The sequence below is a fragment of the Chamaea fasciata genome, unplaced genomic scaffold (assembly GCF_029207755.1).
Source record: "Chamaea fasciata isolate MVZ Bird 193981 ecotype frontalis unplaced genomic scaffold, bChaFas1.0.hap1 SCAF_4, whole genome shotgun sequence".
Lineage (NCBI taxonomy): Eukaryota > Metazoa > Chordata > Aves > Passeriformes > Sylviidae > Chamaea > Chamaea fasciata.
Genome location: NW_027094089.1, coordinates 82017923 through 82038360, shown reverse-complemented (window position 1 = coordinate 82038360; position 20438 = coordinate 82017923). Strand labels below are relative to the sequence as shown.

The following is a 20438-nucleotide window of genomic DNA, read 5'->3' as shown; positions in this document are numbered from 1 at the left end:
TCTGGTTAGTCTCTGTGAAAATTCGGTGTCCTGTGACCTTGTAGGACAGATCACAATGAGGCAGCTTCACTTTGATCTGAAGATCAAACACTGCTTTCCAAATTGGGAATATTTATAGTGTAATGGTGAGTCTCAGGAAAAAAAAAAAAAAAACAACCAAACCAAAAAACCCCAAGTCTTACTCATGATTGTATTGGAAGCGGAAAGACGGCAAAACTCATAGTATGTTACCGGTGAGTTGAGTAGGATGAGTTATTGCTAATAATATCCAACTGGCTGTCTTCCGTGTTGGATTTCACATGTCTTATGTGGACTGGCAGATGAGGGTAGTGGTGGAACTTGTGAATTGCAGCTATTTTTACCCTACTGTTGAACTTAAGTAAGAAATTAGGAGTATTTGTTTAATACGTCTGTGTGCATGGGCTGCCTCACAAACAAACGTGTGCGTGTGGGCGTGTGTGTGTTCACAGGCAGTTCCTGCAGCCCGGGGTGGCCCTGGGGCTGCGGGGACACGCTGTGCCTGCAGGGACAGGCTGCTGGCACTGCGGCCCGGCCGCAGCACAGGGTTCAGCAGGAGATGTGGGGCTGCTCTGAGCTGTTCCTAACCCCGGGAAGGTACAGCGAGCCTCTTTTGAGCCGGGCTGGGGGCAGCCCGGCTTCTGCCGCGCCAGGGATTGTCCCAGTGTGCGACCCCCGGCAGCGAGGGCAGCCCCTGGTTTTGCTGGGCGCCCGTGGGGGAGAGCAGGAGGAAGGGACAGGTGCCCTCAGGAGCCTGGCCGAGGCCGAAGCGCATCGGGAGCCCGGTGCTGTCACACCAGCCCGCCCGTCGCCGGTGTCCCTTGGCCCCAGGAGAGCTCCCGGGGCACACGGGACGCAGCTGCCAGCCCCGGGGACAGGAGCCTGGTGCCATCGCAGCCCCACCGGGCTCAGCTCGGCACGGAACCAGCTCTCAGGGGCCGAGACATCCCACCCAGCCTCCGCGCCTGCCTGGCTCAGAATCCCCTCTGCCTCGGGATGAATTCTCTCCGTAGCCGTTTGCCTCCGGGGCTGCAGATCTCTGCTCTATTTCCAGCCCGAACTGGCTTTGATCTGGGTCTCCAGCTGTTGAAAGCGTGCCGGGATGGGTTGCTGAGGGATGCCCGGGCCCTCCTGTGCCCCGTGTCGCGTGTGCCGGTGCCCTGCTGCTGCCTCGGCACCACCGTGGGTTCATTCACGGGGGAGAATGAACCCACCGGGGACGGCCCGGCCCCGGGGCACACACGGGGGCAGAGGGGCAGAACATGGCAACGACAGGGAAATCGCTCTTTCTGAGCATTTCCCCGTCCGCTGCAAAACCGGAGCGGAGAGCGGGCGGTGGAAAGGAACGGCGAGAGGGGCAAAAAGCCCCCCAAAAAATCCGTGAGGCAGAGAGGGGGCACGCTGTAAGGATGAGGAGAAGGCAAGGGAGAGCTGTGGCTGGAGCTGCCCGCCTGCCCCGAGCCCCGGCGCTGCTGCCAGCCAGGTGTGCTGGCTCCGGTGCCGGCAGGGCTGTTTGCCCACCGCAGTCACGTCTGTTTGGGTGTCTGCGCCTCCCGGGGGGCGGCTCCGAGCGGCGCAGGTACCCCCGCCCTGGGCACCCCCCACCCCGGGCACCCCCTGCCCTGGGCACCCCCTGCCCTGGGCACCCCCAGCCCTGGTACCCCCAGCCCTGGTACCCCCAGCCCTGGGCACCCCCAGCCCTGGTACCCCCACCCCGGGCACCCCCCGCCCTGGGCACCCCCCGCCCTGGGCACCCCCCGCCCTGGGCACTCCCAGCCCTGGTACCCCCAGCCCTGGTACCCCCACCCCGGGCACCCCCCGCCCTGGTACCCCCCGCCCTGGTACCCCCCTCCTGTGGTACCCCCGCCCCTGGTAGGCCCCGGTACCCTGGCCCCTGGGCATCCTCTCCCGTGGTACCCCCACCCTGGTACCCCCCTCCCGTGGTACTCCCCACCCCTGGTACCCTCGCCCCGGGCATCCTCTCCGTGGTATTCCTCACCCCTGGGCACCCCGCCCCCCGCCCCTGGTACCCCCCTCCTGTGGTATCCCCAGCCCTGGGCACCCCCAGCCCTGGTACCCCCCTCCCGTGGTATCCCCAGCCCTGGTATCCCCCGGTACCCTCGCCCCTGGGCATCCTCTCCCGTGGTACCCCCGCCCCGAGCCCCCTCCCCGCCGTGGCAGCTCCGCAGCGCCGGGCAGGGCTCCCCGCCGCCGCCGGGAGAGGAGCGGGAGGAGGAGGAGGAGGGAGGCACGGGCGGAGGAGGAGGGAGGTGGTGATAAGGGGTTTGCTGCGTCGCCTCATTTCTGTACCCAGCGCACGGCTCGTGGGGAGTGCGCGGTGCCTGCATCGCTGCCGGAGGGATCCTGCCGCCTCTGCTGCTGCTGTTCTCGCTGCTGCTGCTGCCGCTGCCGCTGCAGTCCGGCTCGGGAGCGCGGGTTGTTTACCGTCTGGGAAGTGCTGCGGTGCCGGAGCCCGAGGTGCCGTGCAGGGGAGGGAGGCTCTGCTCACCTGTCAGCAGCGCCGGGGAACAGGCTTCCCGAGGCGGCCGGGGCCGGGCATCCGCACCCAGCCCGGTGCCTCCACCACCAACTGCTTTGGGTCCCTTCTAAAGCAAGGAGAGGAGAAAGGATCCAGAAAACGCCTGCAACTGGACAGCCCCTGCTGGAGTCTAACAGGTGTTTGCTGGGATTCGAATGGGGAGGGGACGGGTGGGGAGAAAAGTTGACAGCGGAAATCGGGGCTCGGAGAGATGCGATGATCTTGCACCAAGTGGATGTGCCATGTCTGCACGCAAATAGCGCGTCTGGAGGAGCCTGGAGGGATGTCTTGCAAGTGATCTGCGTGATCTCCGTAGAAACGCTCCCCTCTGCCTGCAAACTTTCTCCTGCTGGAAGTTGGGAGGAATAGAAGAGCCCCAGAAAGTCGAAGGGGGAAGATCCTGGAGGACAAAATCTCGAGCTGAACTGTTGGGCGCCGAGCCGGGGCTGCGGTGCCCGTCCCGCCGTGCGTCCCGGGCTGCCGCGCCGAGCGGCCAAGGGTGGCGTTGGGGGCAGGCTGCCCGGCGGTGTCCCCAAGGGGCAGTGTCCCCAAGGGGCAGTGTCCCCGGCCTCGGGGACGGGCCGAGCAGCATGCTGGCCGCCGCTGGCCAGCGGCCCCCGAGCGCCTGACCCGCCCCAGCAGCCGGGGCGGTGGCGGCCATGGCCGCGGCCATCGCCAGCTCCCTGATCCGCCAGAAGAGACAAGCCAGGGAGCGGGAGAAGTCCAATGCCTGTAAGTGTGTCAACAGCCCCAGCAAGAGCAAGGGCAGCTGCGACAAGAACAAGTTGAATGTGTTTTCCAGGGTCAAACTCTTTGGCTCCAAGAAAAGGCGAAGAAGGCGACCAGGTTGGCAGGGGTTGTGTCTTTGGGGGGTTGGTTGGTTTGGGGCCGTGGGAGCTGGGATGTGTGCCTGGAGTGGGGAGAGGGGGAACGGGAGCTCAGGGCTCGTACAATGGACTTGCAGGTGTTGCCAGCCCTGGCTTGTACGGCCTGGCTGACCTGGGTACCCCATGCCAGTCCTTTCCCCTGTCCTGTCCATCTGGTTTGATTGGGTAGCACGCACTGCTGTCCATGCCTCACCTGCACACCTGGGTGCACCCAGTCAGTTGTCGGTCCCTCTGTCACACACACGCAAACACACGGGTGTATTTGTGGGGGAGATGCTAGCGGGGAAGTTCCCACACACGCATCTCTCGCCGTCGTAAATTGAACAATTCCATGGTCTGGAGATCTGGTTTTGGTGTCCTGCCTCACCGAATGCCCGTGCCATGCTCTGTCTGCCGATTGGAGACGAGGCTTTGTGCTTTTGCTGGCACCTTGCAGAGTTGTGCTTCAGCGCCCTGTGCCTTTCTAGGAACGCCATACCTGCAGCTGCCCTGCGGACACGAGGTTCTCTGGGTCGCAGGTGCAAAAGACCAGTCACGAAGACTGGATCTCTGGTCTGAGTGGATTGTTTTGTGTGTGGGAGGAGCAGAACCCTCTGGCAATGTTGCCGTGGCTTTGCTGTGCTGGAGCATCGATGCTTTTGCCGCTCCATCTGCCTGCCTTGCTCGCAGTTCGCCAGCAGCTTTGGGGTGGATTATGGCTAAAGAGCCAAAGTGAGGGTTGGAATAATTTCTGGTCAGAAAAATTGGTAGATAAGAGTCGTGTATCCCGCAGGACTCTTATCAAAGTTGTTAATAAGATCTAATATGCAAACTTACGCAAACTGTTGTAAGCTCTTACCTTCAGCCCCTGCTAAAATGAAGTGCAGTAGCAGAGCTCCCCAATGCCTTTGGTCACAAACACAAGGAGTCGTACTCAGAGTGCTGGAAATGACACACCACATCTGCACAGTGTGTCTGTCTCTGAAGAAAGTGAGATGTTGTGGAGCGAGCTGCAGGGGTGCATGAGCTCTGGCAGACCTAACTGTGTGAAATGACCACAATGCAGATGTCATTGGGATTCAGTGGACGTAGACCTTCTTTGCAATTACTCCCGATGCTTAAGCCAGACACCTTAAATGGCACACTGGACAGCATATCTTGCTGATGTATACTTCTTGCTCTAGAATGATACGAAACCATGTGAGATATCTCGCTTTCTAGCTGTGAATCTGAGGATGGTTGTGGAAAAAAGAGATCTATCCAAACTATGCGTTGTTTTGATCTTTCTTCTCCTAGCTGACGAGGTAATTACCTCAGCCCTTATGGTGATATTTATTTTGCAGTTCCACACATTGCTGGATTTCAGGGTTTCCCTCTCCGTTTTCCATATGTTCATTGAGTAGTTTATCTCTTTGGATGCTCTGTACTCTTGGAGCAGCGAGGAATGGGGGTTTGTTTATTGGGGCTGCAGCAGTTCCTGTGCTAAACGTTTGCTGCTATATATTTAGGCTCTCAGCTGTCACTGTGGCTCTTATTAATGCTATTGTAATAGTCTTCTTTTTCCTCTCCATCTAAGAACTCACACCTTTGTAAAAGACAGAATGTACTCCTTGCCAGCTCATTTTTAATCTTAAATGAGGTAGGGCTGGGCTCCTGAGGCCAAGCAGTGCTGCTGGAATCCGTTTTCACTGGAAGCAGATTTTACTGTGCCACTCACGTTGTAATCGAAAGTGGCATTTAATCATTTTGGCAATTGATTTCATAGACATAAATTTAATCTCACAGCCTAAATGAAAAGTGTTGCAAAGCCAGTAGCCCTGCTTTTGTTTTGGGTCTTTCTCTTACCTCAGCCTTGGGAAGAAACCTGAAGATCTGTTTTTCTCGTCCTGCTCGCTCGGAACGGCACACCAGGATTTCCCACGTTAATCTCACTGTTGTTTCTTTGCAGAGCCTCAGCTTAAAGGTATAGTAACAAAGCTCTACAGCAGGCAAGGATACCACTTGCAGTTGCAAGCAGATGGAACAATTGATGGAACAAAAGAGGAGGACAGTAGTTATAGTAAGTGGCACGAGAATCAGTGGTGTGTTTGTGGGTTGTGGTGTTGTCTCGTCCCTCCCGTGCAGGTCCCCCCAGAGCTGCTGTCCCGGGGTGGTTGGGTCCGTGGCAGCAGCACCAACGCCGTGCTGGCAGCACACAAGCCCCTCAGACTTACTGGGTCTGAGAGAAGCACTGATAAAAATCACTTACTGAAATAATCAACTAGAGGAGGTAATGATGACACATGTGACAAACAAAGCAAATGTTATCTCCATGGTAATCCAGAGAAGTTCATTGCCGTCCTTTGGATTTTATTAGATTTTTTTTTTTTTTTTCCAGCAGGGAAAATTTGCTCGCCTACTCAGAGCCTGAAATAGAATAACGTTATCTCCACTCTCACACAGGGGCTCATTCAGGCTGCACCGTGGTATCTCACAAACTGGGAGTTCAGCAGCATTTTAAACTTCACATTTGCCTATTATTATTATTATTTGTTTCCTCTTTCTAAATTGCACCGTCAGGTTTCAACCAGCTTTCCCTCAGGTTTTCTGCGAAAAGCTCTGGGCATTTTTACTTGTTGTTTTTGATTGAGTTTTTGGGTTTTTTTACAACTTTGAGGATTAATATAAAACAGGAAAAGATGACCAGAGCATTGATTTGGTGTGTGAAAGATACGTAAGTGTCTCACACTGCTGGACAAAAATATTTCAAGCCTGGTAAAATAGGGCAGTGTAGGAAACAATGCCCGGCAGAAGGTGTATGAAGGTGCAGGTGGCCAAGCCAAGACTGGCAGACCCAGCTGAGAAATGTTTATGTTCATAAATCCATCTGTGGCCTGCTGCCTCTCACTGTGCAGCTTTATTTCTCTGTCAGCTCATACTGCACGAGGACCATGGCAAAGATCATCTCTCCCTCAGGCATTGCCTAGATGTTCATTAGGATGGATATCCCTGTCCTTATGTCCTTATTTGAAACAATGCAAATGTAATAGGGAAAGAGTAGGATGCAAATTGCTCTGGATTATTTTGTGCTGACACCAGCTGATCACAGTAGCAAGCAATTTGTTTTGCTCTGGCTTCTTTGCCACCCCTTCTGTCACATCTGTCCACACGAGGGTCGCTCCCCAGAGGTGAGGTAACGCCTCCACCCTGCTGTCCCTCTGGGGACTTGCAGAGATGCTCTCTGTGCCTCTGCTGTGGGTCCTGTCAGCGGTCACAGCTGGGGACAGGTCACTCCCTGTTCCAGGAGCCACTGGGCTCGCTGCTGCACGGGGACAGGGGCAGTAACAGCTGCTGCTGAGAGGGACAGTGCCGTTTGTGGTGCAGTGCCAGTGCCCTGTCCCCAGAGCCAGCAGCTGGGGCAGGGTGTGTGGCTGTGCTGGCACAGGGCAGTGGGCACCGCTCTGTGCTTTGCGGGCCAGCACCTTCCCCCACAGCCCTTCCCAAACTCCAGCAGACTGCGCCACAGCCTCTGCCCACCCCACTGTGTGTGAAACAGCTCCTGAGCGTGCCTCAGAACACCGCCCGGGCCTGTCTGGCAGGGAAACGTGTCCCAGGGCTGGGACCTGCAGCCGGGCACCCACGGCTCAGGTGCCAGCAAGGCACAGCCAGGAATGCCCCACTGCAGCCATCCCAGTGGCCTGTGGCACCTCTGTCCCTGCAGTCCCCTCTCTGTCACCTCTGTCCCTGCAGTCCCCTCTCTGTGTCATCCCTGTCCCTGCAGTCCCATCCCAGTGTCACCTCTGTCCCTGCAGTCCCCTCTCTGTCACCTCTGTCCCTGCTGTCCCCTCTCTGTCACCTCTGTCCCTGCAGTCCCCTCTCTGTGTCACCTCTGTCCCTGCTGTCCCCTCTCTGTGTCACCTCTGTCCTTGCAGTCCCATCCCAGTGTCACCTCTGTCCCTGCAGTCCCCTCTCTGTCACCTCTGTCCCTGCAGTCCCCTCTCTGTGTCACCTCTGTCCCTGCAGTCCCCTCTCTGTCACCTCTGTCCCTGCAGTCCCCTCTCTGTCACCTCTGTCCCTGCTGTCCCCTCTCTGTGTCACCTCTGTCCCTGCAGTCCCCTCTCTGTGTCATCTCTATCCCTGCTGCCCCATCCCAGTGTCACCCCTGTCCCTGCAGTCCCATCCGAGTGTCACCTCTGTCCCTGCAGTCCCCTCTCTGTCACCTCTGTCCCTGCAGTCCCCTCTCTGTGTCATCTCTATCCCTGCTGCCCCATCCCAGTGTCACCTCTGTCCCTGCAGTCCCCTCTCTGTCACCTCTGTCCCTGCTGTCCCCTCTCTGTGTCACCTCTGTCCCTGCAGTCCCCTCTCTGCGTCACCCCTGTCCCTGCTGTCCCATCCCAGTGTCACCTCTGTCCCTGCTGTCCCCTCTCTGTGTCACCCCTGTCCCTGCAGTCCCATCCCAGTGGCCCGTGGCAGCTGTGTCTGAGCTGTCCCATGTGGGCGGCAGCTGTGTCCCTGCTGTCCCCTCTCCTCAGCTGCTGCTGACACTGTTTGTAGTGCAGCCCATACTCAAACCCTCGTGCTGAAAACACCCCAACACCTGCCCTGCCTGTCCATGTGCCACGAAGAGATCACCTTCCAAAAGAGACCTGCAGGTTCTGCCTGGATGCTGGGCTTCAAATCCTCCTCTCCAGCCTACACAGAGATCAGGTGTGACCTCTTTTGGGGGCTGAACTGCAAAGGACCCCCAGCGTCCAAGGGAATATTTTCTCCCCCGAATAAACTCAAGCGTTTGATAGGATGAATGAGAAATCCATTTCCCTTACTGAAAATCTAAGTTTCTTTTGCCAAAAGCCGCGCAGAAACAGAGAATTTTGTTTGAGTGAAGGGAAAGTAATGGGTGTTGATTCTGATCTGGAGGGGAGCGTGGGGAGGGTCTGCATGTGTGTGTGTTTGTGTCTGCAAGTACACTTGCGGCTGTCGAAGGGGAAGAAAAACACAGATTTCACGATGCCCTGTGTTTATTTGTTAGGTCTGGATATTTCCACCTTTTCTGCTATGCTTGACCATTGCAGGAAGTGCAGTGCTCAAAGGCGCCCTGACCTCAGGGCACTCGATTCGCTCTTGGCAGCCCCAAATGCAGAATTTAGGATCTGTGTTAAATGCTGTCAAGCTGTAATTTTTTTTTTTTTCACTGAGGTAAGACCACTTGGGCGTTTTCAGGCTGAAAAGGGAATTTATAATGGATTGTATTTCTGAGCCGTAATTTTGAAAATAATAAAAATATTTCAAATTCATAATTTGGTTTTAAATTGGCTTTAGACAGTGACCATAAATATCAGACTTCAGCCTGAAGCAGACCAGAGTTTTTCAGCCAAGTAATAAATCACTGGAAATGAGAAGTATTTTGGCATCACTTTGTCCTATCTCTGCATTTCTACTACGGAGTGGAAGGAGCTGCTTTGGGTTATGATAATTTTCTTAACTCCCCTTTATTTTTAATCCTACGTATTGAACACAGAGTACTGTGTTCACCTCATTATTTCTTGAGTTCAATTTTAACATACCATGAATCCAGGCTATGGCAGAGCTTTGCTTTTCTGCACTTTTTTCTTTCTTTCTTTCTTTTAATTTGCCACTTTGCAAACCGGAATCTTCATTTTTTGAAGAGTTGTTTCTGTGCTTATAAACACTGCCACTATTAGCATGTGTACAAGCAGAAATGCAAGCAGAACATTCAAAGCAGCTCAGTTTTGAAAGCACAGATTCAGGGGTTGATGTAAAGAATATGCTGCCATTTCATTTCATTTTCAAGTTATTTAACTCTGTTTTTTCAAAGCCATTCTCCTCTAAAAAGAGGAAAAAATTAAACCCCAATGAGTTATAAGTGGAAACATTTTGAGATGCTAATGATGGTTTTCAGCTTTTCTGAATTTCATTTTCTTCCTTCCTTTTAGTCAAAATGTTTACTGAATTTGAAAAAAAAAAAAGTTTTGATTGTCTTGAAAATTCTTTTGTTTGCTTGCTTCTGAATTCCCTTTTTTGCACTTAGTGGTAAAAGAAAACCACTCTAACAAAACCCAAATTGTGTTCAGTTGTACTCAGCAGAGCCTGGGTTCTGCTCAGAGGCAGGTGAATTCTTTTAGCTGTCAATTCCCCATCTTCAGAACAGGGAGATGCACTGATCCCCTCAGATAATTTCTCAGCTGTTGGTGGAAATTGCTGTAAAAGGACATGACGGTGGAAGTATTGCTCTGTAGCACCCACAGAAATTAATATAAGCATGAACAGACATTTTTTATTTGGTTCTGGTAATTCTAGTATGATTTTCTATCCGATCTGCACGCTCTAAAGGATTAATTTTGCTCTCCATCTCCTTTCTCTCCTAGCTTTGTTTAACCTCATACCCGTGGGTTTACGAGTGGTGGCGATTCAGGGGGTTCAAACAAAATTATATCTGGCAATGAACAGTGAAGGATACCTATACACATCAGTAAGTAAACATTTTTAATTCTGTTCTCGGTGGAACTGTGGTAAATTAATAAGTTACTGTTGCAAGGGGTCTGCTAATAGCCTGTAAATGTGAGGTTTGACAGCTGAGTCAGTCTGGTTGTATTTGTTAACCTTCTCCATCAGGAACACGTAGGGATGTATGGAGTCAAACTGTGGTGCCTTTGATGAACCCTGAATTGTGAAATGTAACAAAACCTGCAACCAAAACCCCACAGAGAAAGGATCCCATCCCTGCACTGGCTGGGCTGCTCAGGGTGGGGACAGCTCCGTGTGTCACACGTGCCAGGGCATGGTTTGTGTCTTCCCAGAGAATCTGTATTGCTGTAAGGAAAAGAAATTAGAGAAAGTAGGGTTGTGGTTTTTTGTTGTTGTTCGTCCAGAATTTTCAAATAGAAATTTTATGTCTTCCAGTAGGTGAGTGAATAAAGAAGAGCTTTGTTAGTAGTTCTGATGAAGAATGTCAGTTAATAATTTTCAGTGACATTTCTCACAAGAGCAGACACGGTTTTTTATTTAAAAAGAAAAAAAAAATTAAAATAGACCATTTTTCAATTAAAAACTTTTAGCTGAACTATGTTCAGGAGTTTTAATTATACAGCTTTAATAGATTTTTTCCCAGGGAGGAAAATAGAGGAAAATGTATTCTATTATCTACTACAGATGATCCTCTTCTATAAATGATTCCCTTAATCCTGATAAAAATTAAGCAAACTTATTCAAATCTCTCGTTTATTTTGCAATCCTGACAGCTGGGAGCAGGGGCAGCTTTGCATATTTTTCCCTCTTGTGTCTGCCAGAGCAGGACCAGATCAGCCCTGGCGGTGCTGCGGGACAGGAATGTTCCAGAGAGCTCTGGGTTGGTGCTCTCAGTGCACAGGTGCTGCAGAAATCACCTCAGCCTGTGCCAGGGAAGTGGGCAGGGGATTCATCAGTCACTGCTGGTGCTGGGACACAGCCCTGACCCCACAGGCACCACTGGGATGATGGAGTGTCACTTCCAGCAGCCCTTGCTGGGAGGGGAAGGGGCAGAATGTGACCCTGATTTAGATTAAGTGCAGTTTTCAGTTTGATGGGCATCCCTGCATCTTAGGCAGAGCTCTGAGATTCACCTTGGCTGTAATTTTTATTCTTTGCATTGATTAAGGGTCGTTCTTCGTGTGGTTATGTTCCCATGAGTGGTGTCTTCCTTCAGTCCCTTAATGTCTTTGAATTCCATTGTTTATGTCATTGCAAAATTGATTGGTGACATCTGTTTCCCCCTAGGAACAGTGGTCATTTTTGTTTCTTAATTAAACAACTATATTTTCCTACATTTATTTTTTTAATCTTCTTGAACTTGATGGGGTTGGCAAGGCCTTTAGCAGGCTTTGGTTGCGTGGTTTCCCAAAACCATACTCTTAAAGACTCTTCACCAAGACAGGTGTCCGCCTAATTTCGATCTACTTTGCTGAGGGAAATTGTCTCCCAGGTTCTCGGTGATCTTGCACTTGTCCCCTGCTGCCTTCTGGTTTGGTTGTTCCGTTCTTCGCAACAGTCACCAGAAAGCCTCAGAGGGAAAAACCAGCCCTTGTTCCTATCAGTGACCCCAGGGAATGGACAGGGGCTGGTGAGGAGCATCTGCCCTGCTCCAGGCTGCCAGAAATCCAGTTCCAGCACTATTGTTCAAGTGTTCCAAGCATTTCTTTTGCTGATAATGGTCCTTCCAGCTAGGGATGCAGTCTGTCAGTCTGATGCATGGGAAATGAACTCTATATTTTGGGCTGTATTCCTGGTTGATATAAATGAGTCCCAGGAGAGCTCAGCTGATTTACACCAGCTGAACACTCACCTGTTCAAGGAAAGCCACCAGGGAGTCTGGGGAACAGATCATCTCAAGTAAGTGACATCCATCTACACATCCTGAGGGTTTCAAAGCCCCTGCAGGGATGTGTTCCTGAATGGGATTTGTCAGGAGCAGACAGATGGCAACATGGGATTGATCAAGTGCAAAAGCCCCACAAAACACTGTCAAGTTCCTGAGGCAAGAGAACAGGGGAAATAGAAAGGCACTTGAATTGTAGATAACTGTAGCAGATAGTTGCAGCGCTGCCAGAGAAAAATGAAATTAGCATTGGTGATTCAGTTTCGTAAGGAGAGAGATTGTTGTGGTCTCTATCACAGTCACTTGGGTTTGGTTCTGGTGTCTGGTTTTTGTGTCTGTGCAGAGGAGAACCCAGGTACCTGCCCTCAGAGGCAGCCTGCAGTGTGGTTTGCTTCAGCCCAGTGAGTGCAGTCGAGAATGAGGTGAATTTTCTCCACGGGGGGATCAGTGATGTGTCATAAATCTGCAGAGAACAGATACCATAGTTGGCTGCCAGAGTTTATGGACAGTTTGTGGCATCTGTCAGTTAGAGCAGAAGTAGGATCCCTAATGTAATGATAAAAGCTCTTTGGGGACAAGGCAGCAATTCAGCTGAGCAAAAGAAAGATAAACTGTTAAACCAAATATGCAATTGTCTACACGTGTTACAGGAGCACATCAAAGTGCTGCCTGCAGGGAAGGGAAGCCACCATCTCACATCTCCATACCACACAACTCCCCAGCTGAAATGGCTCCTTTCCTGCAGCCAGTGTCCTCCCAAAGCCCACGGGTGCTGTGTGACTGCTCCTCCCAAGCTGAACCCACCCTCAAAGTTTTATTTGGAGGGGCCTTGTCAGGAGCTGCTTGAAGGCACAGCTCCTGGTGCCTGAGCATCCTTTCCCAGTGAAAGCACAGGCTTTGATTCATCCTCTCACACCGTCGTCATGCTGCTGCAAGATGACTTAAACGGTGTGATGGCCCTGCTGTCTTACGTAACCACATCATGAATCATTCTGTGTTTAGGGTGGCTTCTATTTCATCTTACTTTTCTTCCTGTGAACGACCACATCTTTCACATGGCTGCCATATGTGCCCCACTGGAGTTCCTCAGGGCTCATATGCTGTGAACTCCGTGTGTTGTTTGGTTGTCTTGAGCGGAAGAGTGAAAGCCATTTTAAGGACCTGTTTTTCTGACACGCAGTCCTGGAGCTGTTGCCTTCTCCCTGAGGTGGTGGTGATGTGGCAGAGGAGGCTCTCAGCGATTCAGAGCAGGGAGGGAAGTTCCCTCAGGGGGAGGCGGGTGGAGGTGAAGGGAATTGGGCGTTCTGCATAGGCTGAAACAACCCGAAATACGCCGAGTTTAAAAACAGCCTGTGAACCTCCAGCCGTGCATTTTCCATCATGTTAAGAGTTTTTCAAATCACGTAATGACTGTCAGTGAAATGCATATTTTTTTTTCCTGCAGAACATTTCAACGCAGGTGATTCTGTGCTTGTTTATCCTGGGTACGTTGTCAGAAGCAGTATAATTAAATATGTGCTGCTCATTGCATAGTTCAGGCCAGTCTCAGGAGCAGTGCAGCTCAGCTTGGAAAGACGGTTCATTTCCCACCTCGTCTTGCCGTGTGTTTCACCACAGCATTTCGTTTCCCAGTGTCATGGGCAGTTCCCCACAGCTTCTCCCAGGCTGGAGGGAGCCCAAAGCTAAGAGAGCTCCTTTGCCCTGACCAGGTGTGACAGGGTCAGGTCTGTCCATCCCTCATACAGCTCTCCAGCTTATCTGTGGGCAGTTCAGGGCACTCAGCCTTCGTGGGATGGCTGTTAGGAAGAGGGGTTTATGCTGGCTTCCTTAACTACTCTGGGATGTCCAGTATTTTTGTTTAATACTGCAGCTGTGCGTGGCTTCCTTCTGCCATTTCTCATCTGACGTCACTTGGTGCAGAGTTAGCAGGGGTTTAAGGAGCCCTTTGGTATAAAACCCTGTGCGGGGCTGTACATATAACTTACCCTAAGAGAGCATTCAGCTAACATTGTCCTCTCTGTGCAAAATAAACCGTCATATCTAAGGTTGGTACCTGCACTGAAAGTAAACACTGTGTGAAGCATGCACGTTGATGATAGCCAAGAGAACTGAAATGTGATTAAATTCTCAGAGTGGTTCAAAACTTGGTTTTGGTGAGTTGGAGAGAAGAAAAATTTGTGCATATTTTAACACTGAGCAGTGCAGTGGAGACCTGCTGTAGCTAATGGGAATGGCTGGGGCATTTATAATGAATTACTGGCAAAGAGCATTTTTACACCTCAGGGAAATAGCACAAACCAAGAGACAGGGGAAATAATCAAAAGCTTCATCTGGTTAACTTTGCACGTCAGTATAAATAATTTTTTACCACCAATGCAGACTACACCTTTATACAGTGGTTTCTCTCCGGTGCCAGGGTCTGAGGTGCAGGTCCATGATTTTCTCTCCACCCCAGCCCCTTGCCCTGGTGTTCAGCATGCTCAGCTCAGGGGATGCTCTGTCCCTCCGGTGGCCTGCTGTGTGGTGCCAGCCCACAGCCAGGGGAGCAGGCCAGGTGTGGGGTCAGCAGGGAGGTTCCCAGGCCCTGCAGGACCTGGGAATGATGGGCTGAGGAATGTCTGGTGGCCCCTCCAGCCATGGAGGTGACACCAGCAGCTCGGCGCTGCACGCCTGGGCTCAGTGCACAGCAGTGCTGCAGCGGGGAGCTGGGTGCTGCTGCTGCTGCCTGGCACAGGGGAAGGCTGCAGGGTCTCAGTGGAGCCTCTCAAGCTGCTGATAGCCCTGCCCAGACTCGCTGGCTCGGCCTCCAGGCAGGGTGTGTGAGTGGCAGGTTTTGGGGTCAGCTGTGAGCTGAACTGTCTGGCAGTGCAGCTGCAGAGCTGCTGCTCACAGACGTGTCCCCCAGCTGCTGCAGGGACCTGCAGCCTTTGGCTGGGCTCCCCGTGCCTGCCTGGCCCTGCTCCGTGGTGTGGGACGCTCCTGGGGCCGTGCTTCCCTGCAGCAGGAGGAGAGGGAGCTGGGAATGCTGCTGGGAATGATGCGAGGCTGCTGCGTGGCACGGAGGAGGGATGGTGCTGTTCCTTCAGGTGCTCCTCTCTGGTGGGAGCAGGGGGAGCCCAGATTTCTGGGGACAGACTGTCTGTCTCCAGCAGGGAGGTGCAGGTGGCATAATCCTCCCATGGGAGAATTATTAGGAGATTCAGCAAGCTGAAGGTCTTGAAACTATTACTGCTGGTTTTCTTTACAAGTCAAACCCCAGGCACCTGAAATCCCCAGAGATGTGCTGTGCCTCCATCCCTCACTGAGGATCTCAGCTCCTCCTCAGCTGAGCTCCCCCAAAGGAGCCCAGGCATGGCAGAAGGATGCTCCAGGGCTCTGCTCTGATCCTGGCAGGCTGCACACCTGGGCTGTGCTTTCCCAACCGAGCTGCTGCTAAAAACCGACAGTGAAGCTGCTGTTTTTGCACGAGGAGTTCAAACGTCCTGTGCGATGAATAATATACATGCAAAGTAAATTAGAGACTAAAAGTGCATCCTCTTCCCTTGTTGGTCATTTGCTAATCAATGCTGGAGTCCTTGGGTAAAAAAAAAAAGCAGGAAGTTTTTATAAGCTCAGACTTCAGATACTGCTCAGAGCAGAAGTTAGGGACTCAGCAAGCTCAGAAATGTGGCTGAAATGGCAATGTGGCTCTTAACACCCAGTTTTTCAGTCCACTGCACTGCTCACTGGGGTCACAGTGACACAAAACTGCCATGATGACAAAAAAGAAGCCTTGGCAGAGTTTGGAGTTGGGCTCAAGTCTGAGAGCCTCACACCTTGGATCGCACTGATCACTTTGAACAAGGAGTTCTGGCCCTGGACCAGCAAACAAGGAATACTGAATTCCAGGGCTTCCAGGCTACTCACAGCTCCTCACTGTCACATTGCAAAACATGTTTGGCAAGCAGAGGGGTGAGTAGATAAGGGCTGGAGCTGCAGAGTGGGAGGAGAGCATTGCCAGGTCCTGGATCCGCTGGAGTGGTGTGCTCAGATCACCTCGCCGGGATTCAGCAGGGCCAAGGAGAAATGTGCTGCTTTTCCCTCCTAAATGTGATGTAGGTGCTACACCTTGGGACAGCAGCGTAGGTACCTGTGGGGTGTGTGGAGGTCCATGCACACCAGGCATGTGTGCCTGCTTCTTGCAGAGCTGGGCTCAGTTCACTGGGAATAAAGGCGTGCTAGTATTTCTGGGGATTTTTGAGGTGTTGATTATTTTTCCTAATCTGTGTCTTCAAGTTCAGATGCAAGATCACATTCCAGACTTAATCTGTTTCTCTAAAATGCAACTTAATTAAAACAAAACACCATTAGGAAACCGTGGCTTCTTCCCTGCACCTGCCTTTCCTTCTGAAAAGCTGTTTGTCTGCTCTGGGAAGCCCAGGAGGGCTTCCCCTCCCTCTGGTGCCGCAGGTTGAGCTAATGAGCAGCTCCTGTCACAGTGACTCAGCACAGCCTCTGCCTCGAGCTGCCCACACGTGGCTCAGCCTGTCTGAGGGTGAACACCTACCCAGGGTGCTGGAGCAGCCACAGACAGGCTCACAGGGCTCCCCAGAACAACAGGGGTGGGCTGGCGCTGGGAAACTAAGTCAGAAGTAGAGCAGGGGCTCACCCAGGGTGAAATGCAGGGGCTCTCCAGGTTTATTAACGTCACAGAAAGCGTTTTCCATGCAGCTGGTTGTTCAGCTGGGAGCTCACTGCCTTGGGAGCCCCGGGATCCCACCATTGGTGGGGGTAAATCCTTGAAGGAAAAATGCTGCAAAGTACAGTGGTGTTAAGTTTGGCTTAGAAGCGCCTGGGAATTCCCATCGGCAGAGGCCAGGGCAGTGTGGATATGAAAGGCAAGATCCCCTTTTTGCTGTGCTGTCCCATGGGCACCTGCAGTTAGCCAGGAAGGTGAGAAAGATGTGCCCTGACTGCCCAGTGCTGCTGCTGCATCCTGCTGATGGTTGGTTTGTGGGTCACTTTTCCAAAGGCTGTTGCTGCACTGATGAGAAATCCCCCAAAGTGTTGAACCTGGCTCGAGATTGATGGGGAAAAGCGGTGAGGGTGTGGAGCAGGGGTGAGAATGGCTGCAGGAAAAGCTGAGTGAGGAGGTGCAAGTGTTCTCTGCTGTGAGTGCCTGTGCTGCAGGACAGCTCGCAGCTCTGGCTCTTGCAGCAGTGCCAGGGCAAACAAAATTCAGCAGTTCTTGTGCTAAAAGCAAGTAAAGGGCAGCCCATTTCCCCAGAGCTGCTGTCCATCGGTCCAGGCTGTCGCCATCAACTGATCTGCCATGTGGGGGTATTGGGAGCAGATTTATTCATTAAACACTTCTTTGTGTGTTTCCATCTTCGTGTAGCCCTGCAGTTACAGCAGTGCTAAGAGGAGCTGAATTCACTTCTGTTCTACTTGGCAGCCTCCAGGGAAATGTTTACTGCTCCTGCCCGTTTACATCCTTGCAAGCCTACTGAAAGCATCTTTCCTTTGCAGAACTTTTATTGCAAGGGATGAGGAGCAGAACCTGAGAATCCAGCTTGACTATAGAAGTTCAGATTGTCAGCCACAAAGCTTCTTTTGAAGAGAGTACAGAGAAATACCTATGGGGAGTCAGTGGGAGAGAAAAAGGAGTCATTAGACCCAAGAATCAGTTTTATGGTTGCCTTTGAGAACTGCAGCACAACTGGAGGAGGTTTCCAAAGGAAACTCTGTTACTTCAGTCCCAGTCTGAATGCCATCCTCTTGGCATGACTGCTGTGTGCTGGAACCAGAGCCCCCTGTATGAATCCTAGGAAGAAGGAGGAACCCTCTGTGTGGCACAGAAGCTACTCAGGAACAAAGGAAGTGGAAAAATTGTCATATTTCCATTATGCCCTTGAAGCCTTGGCTTCAGAAACTAACTTTTCCATAAAGTAGTTCTTGGAGTTAGACCTGCTGGGTTCCTGGATGGAAAACATAAAAAGGGTCTGGGAAAGGAAGAAGTCTGTTGAATAAAAATTGTGTCAAGAAACTTGCATTTCCATACTGAACTGCTTTCATTAGGCAATCTAGGATTAACAAAGGAATCCAAAATTTCGAATGGATTAGGGAGTCTTCGGATATAATGCCTCTATAATAGCTTTTACCAGTGAATGGGATGGTCTAAATAATTGAACTGATAAGGCCTTTCATATTTTAAATTCTGCTGATGCTACAGGTGCCATCACATTGTTTTTCGTTTTTGCTATTTTACCCAAACAGCCCTGAATATTGAGCAGTACGGTTCTTCTAAAATGGAATCCACTGGGGAGCTAAGCAAAACAGGCATGATAATTGGTGAAGTGCAGTTCTGTTTATTTAAAGCCTCAGGAGGTATCTAGAAATCAGAGAGCTCATTTCAGAATCACAGCACAAGACACAGTCTGCTTTATTAAGCAGTCTCCCCCTTCCCTTACTCTGATTACTTTGAATGCACAGAAATAAGGGATCAATTTAGACCCTCCATCCTCATCCCCGGAGCATTTTCAGATGTTCAAAAATCCTGTTATCAGACAGCAGTGTTCCTCTTGAACCCAACTATTGGTGGGACGTTGCATTTGAGCTGACTGCGAGTGGGCAAACCTCAAAAGATTTGTGAGCACGTTTCCTCGAATGACAGCTCCAGAACTTCACGTTTTAACAAAATGGGTTTAGGGAACTGCAGAGAGTGGGCTGCTCCTCGCCCTGCAGTACTTGTGTCCTCCAGCTAAACTGGAAGACAGTATTTTTTAAAATGAGGAAATCTTGTGGAGCTGGTACATGAATTAGAAACAGAGTTTCATAAACACGAAGGTTTCAGCTCAGGTTTCAGGCAAAAGTTCACATCAATTCCCATTCTGTTCTTTCACACCAGTGTGCTCAGAGCTAGCAGAGCATCTGCTGCCAGCTGAGCCATACTGACACTGACAGAAGGCACAGTAAGCTCAGAGTAAATAAGTGAATGATCTGAAACAGAACAAAAAACATAAGAAATTCTAATAAGTGAAATAGACACGGTTTGAAGCGCAGATCTGTTCCCTTCACCTGATAAACTAAGAGTTTAACGGGCTTGCTACTGCAAAGCCTTTCTCACGTAAGTAATTCTTACTCAAGCAGTTTCTCTGACTGCCAGCCAGAAGGGAGAATTAATTTATCTGAGTAAAATTTTCAGGATCTGGACAAGACAGTCATTGATTTACAATATGAGATTTCTGTGTCATTAAAAAATGAACAGAACGTTTGGGAGGCCTGTGAAACTTAATGACTAAAAAAAGTGCCTGCCTGCCTGCAGCCAGGCTCCAAGGCCTGGAGCAGCCGTGAGGAGCAGGCAGAGCACAGAGCCCTGGCTGCCCAGAGGGGCTCTTTGGGGGTTTGTGTCGTGGGCAAGCCCCGAGCCCTTGCCTTGGAGCCTTCTCTGGCTGAATGCCCCAGGCAGGAGCTGCACCGGCGCTTTCCTATGGAACAGCCCAGCAAGCGCACAGCCAGGTGTTGTTCTGTTCACCAGTAATCCCTCTCTTCAAATGCCTTGTACTGTGGGACTTGTAGGAGCTGCAGTTTTTTGGTCCCCTCTGTGAGAGTCCCTGGTCCTGCAGGCCGGGATCGTGTCTGTGCCACCAGCCGTGGAGCTGCAGCCAGCACCACTCACCCAATTGCTGAAAATCCTGACTTTAATTTATGCTTCAGCTGCCTCTGTGTGAAACAAAGATCTGGTGTGTGTTCTAGGCACACTTGGAGCTTGCACCACGGGCAGCAGAGCTCAGCACAGACTTGCTTGGGCTTTTTCTTAGGGAAATGATTGCAGCTGTGGTAGGAAAGACCTGGAAGAGCTTCATGCAAATTGCTGGTTTCTACCCCATTAGTTAATTGTTTCCCACATTTGCATTTCTAATCTGTGAGATGCTAGAAAACACCTCTGCTCTCCAAGTGATGCACTGACAGTTTATATTTCCTTTAATTATGCTTGTAGGAACAATACCAGAAGGGCAAGCATTTATTATAAATAACCTGTAGCTCTTACAACTAAACAAAATCTTCTCATCACATTCATGTCCAGCAGCCATGGCAGGGAGAGAACATTCCTCACCCACGAGCCATGGCCACTGCACTGACGATTTCTCTTCCTGACAGACTGATCTGGAGCAGTGAAAGGCCCTGTTTGTGCACCAGCTCTATCACCAAGTCCTCCAGGGCTGTCTTTAGAGGCCTTACAGTTCATCCCCAGGATGAACCCCCAGAAGATCTGAAATTTCCAGCTGAGAGGGAGGCAGTCTTGATCTGCAAGTGGCTGGGGAATATCTGTACTAAGGAAATCAACCTCCTTTTGTGCTGTTAGGGGAGAAGATAGGTACAGTCATCCGGGCTCGGCCATGAATCATCTGATGAAGTTTCATTTTCTACCCAAAGCAAACCCTCTGCACTTGCAGCCCTTCCTTTTATTATCACAGCCCTGACAGTAAAAGAAGACGAGTTTGTTTTCCCCTCTCATTTAGTACCACGCTTTCTGTTGTTGAACTGTTTTGTTTCCCTCTGGCTCTGAGTCTTCTAAGCAACAGTTGCCTCTCTTATGAAACAATTTGAGGTAATGTGGGTAATTGTGATAGTTATGGCCTTTCCTTTTTGATATAGCAATTCTTCAATCTGTAGGGTTTTTACT

At 51.1% G+C, this 20438-nt stretch overlaps 1 protein-coding gene across 8 annotated transcripts in view; it reads left to right on the top strand.

The window, feature by feature from the left end:
- Positions 1-20438, top strand: part of FGF13 (fibroblast growth factor 13) — a 212055-nt gene that overhangs the window by 156477 nt on the left and 35140 nt on the right. For 7 of the 8 annotated variants that reach the window (XM_066182205.1, XM_066182202.1, XM_066182208.1 and 4 more), the window contains 2 exons: positions 5372-5482; positions 9789-9892. In XM_066182205.1, the coding sequence (XP_066038302.1) occupies positions 5372-5482; positions 9789-9892 (215 nt within the window). Of the gene's footprint in view, positions 1-3204; positions 3404-5371; positions 5483-9788; positions 9893-20438 lie in introns of those variants that run through there. The other variant, XM_066182204.1, reaches the window with a different exon arrangement.